The sequence below is a fragment of the Penaeus chinensis genome, chromosome 8 (genome assembly GCF_019202785.1).
Source record: "Penaeus chinensis breed Huanghai No. 1 chromosome 8, ASM1920278v2, whole genome shotgun sequence".
NCBI classification, from domain to species: domain Eukaryota; kingdom Metazoa; phylum Arthropoda; class Malacostraca; order Decapoda; family Penaeidae; genus Penaeus; species Penaeus chinensis.
The window spans coordinates 816,529-819,028 of NC_061826.1; the positions used below are offsets into that span (position 1 = coordinate 816,529).

Consider the following 2,500-nt stretch of genomic DNA (forward strand, 5'->3'; position numbering starts at 1 on the left):
CTTACCGCGAATGAGGATGTAGGTATTGATGTAATTATTACTGATGATTATGACTATGAAAAGTAAAACTGATAGAAAGGGAAACTTTTTATTTATACAAGATTCACACACGCATTTACATGTACTAAAAATCGGATGGTTATGATCATTTTAAAGATTTCGTTTCGAACGACGAGGACTCGGAGGATGGTTCTCATCGACGACGTCAGAAGCACTCCTAATTCCCAAAAGTGAAGGGAATGGCCGGCGCTTCGTAGTTGTACCCTGTGTTGCCGCACACAGCCGGTATCGTCCTTGTGACAGTGACGGTTCGGACGCGGCCGACGGTGCTGTAGAAGACGGAGTTCACCAGGCTGGTGGACACCACGCGGTTCGTTACCACCTGCTCGGGGCGGCTCACCGTCCTCACCACGTTGACGACGGAGGTGGAGGCGCGGCCGACGGTTCGCTCCTCGGTCCTAGTGTTGGTGACGGTAACGAGACGGTTGATGACGCTGTCGATGGTCCTGACGATAGTGTTGCCGACGACCCTCGTGGTAAAGACGGTCGTGGGAACGACCTGGGTTGACACGCGAGATTGTGTGGACACGACGGTGCGAGTTATAACCTGTTCCTGTGTGCTCACTACCTGGGTGACCTGTCTGGTCGTGCTTGTGGCGTAGATCACCTGGCTGGAAGTTCTTGTCTGTGTTCGCAGCACGGGTGGCGGCTGCACGGTGGTGGCTCTGAACACGGTGGTCTGTTCGACGTTGGTAGACTGCACGGTTCGTGGTGGCGGCTGGGTCTGCACGGTTGTTTGGACGTTAGACACGACGGTGCTGGTGACGACCACATCTCGCACCGAGGCGGTGACTGTGCTGGTTTCGACTATCTGTGAGCTCCTGGTGACTGTGGTGGCACGCACGGAGGTCTCGACCTGAGTCCTCACGACTTCCACGGGGCGGGTGACCTCTGACCTAACCGTGCTGTACCTCACACTCTGTACCTGCTGTGTACTGGTCACTGTAAACTGGACATTCCTTGTGATAGCGGGTCCGTTGACGGTGTTGATGACGGATCGCACGACCTCGCTCGTCTGCGTCCGCGTCAGGGCCTGCGTCCTCGTGTTCCCAACGGTGGCGATGTCAGTCCTGACGATGGTGGTGGGGCGGAATTGGGTGGTAACCTCTCGGGAAGTGATGACCTGAGTGACTACGGAGCCGAAGCCGCCGCCGCCGGTCGTGCTGGTCACGACCCTGGTGGCGGTGGAGATGGAGGTGATGTCGATGCAGTTGTCTTCTTTCGGAGGCAGGTATCCCCCGAGGACCTCGTTGGCGGACGGCACCGGGATGTCGAAGGCATCTTGGAATCCTGCAGGCGGTCCCGCGAAGAGCTTATCGGCGTGGGCAGCTGCGACCACCAGCAGGAGCAGGACCAGCGAACGCATCTGCAAAAGGACACCAGTGAGGAACGTGGGCGCACGGGGCAATGGGCGGGCCCCGGGACCCATGTACCTTCCTGGGGTCCCTCCATGCCCATGCCCCCCATACACGGTACCCAGCACCAGCCGGGTACCGTGAATGGGTGGCACGGGCGTCTGCAGGTTGGCCGTGAGACCAGGGGTCCGCCCATTATAGGATGATCGTTATAGTTAATGTCATGTGCCTTGGCGCGGGCGCATGCATCGTCGTGGGCGCGACCGATAGGGCCAATTGCACTCTCATAGACAGCATCCAGTGTAGCAGCATAAGGTGCAGTGCTCCTCGTCATAACATCTAGCTAGCGAATGCAGTGAATCCTTTGATTTCTCATGTTATTTCGCACTGATAATAATCGGACCTATATTTTTCGTTTATTCTTTTTCATCCCTTCATTATTGCAGCTTTATAATCTTATGACATTAGCCCTTCCTTTACAAAATTTCTTTAGTGTGCATTCTTCTCGTCGTTAACACTTCCTTATTGTCACCATCGGCCCATCTTTCATCATGATAATTCTTACCTTTTTTTTCTCTCTCTCTTCCTCCCATGGTATTTCCTCAACTGTCTTCCTCCTCCTCCCCTCCCTCTCCCTTGACGTACGAAGACGACGTCACAGCCTGGCGTGCCATTCGAAATTTTATTTACACTAAGAACTTCACATTATGATTCTTACGACGTTTTCAGTGTCCCCCCCCCCAAAAAAAAAAAAAAAAAAAAATCGCTTTACAAGCAAGAGACATGTCTGGTGTCTTTTACGACCGTCGATGAAAGTGAAGATGGTTCTTGGCATAAAAAATCTGTTTATTTAGTTACCCCGAAAGAAGCAACAGAAAACGTGCTCTCCAACAGTGGAATGTAGTTGATGGCACAATCACCGTAGCGAAGGTGGCTTTGTCTGTTGAATTTGTGATGTCGTGTGTATTAACTACAAACTGCGACGATCATTACACGAGAGCTTCGATGTGTGATGAATGAGACATGAATTAATTAATCTTGGTGTAACCCTTGCAAAGTCCAATTAACCCCAGACCAAGAAGACC

The 2,500-nt window shown here is 52.5% G+C and overlaps 1 protein-coding gene across 1 annotated transcript in view; it reads right to left on the bottom strand.

Moving 5' to 3' along the window:
* Positions 1-74: 74 nt before the first annotated feature.
* Positions 75-2,500, bottom strand: part of LOC125028338 (probable GPI-anchored adhesin-like protein PGA55) — a 5,104-nt gene continuing 2,678 nt past the window's right edge. The window contains exon 2 of the mRNA XM_047617819.1: positions 75-1,426. Coding sequence (XP_047473775.1) covers positions 218-1,426 — 1,209 coding nt within the window. The 3' untranslated portion in view covers positions 75-217. The remainder of the gene's footprint in view (positions 1,427-2,500) is intronic.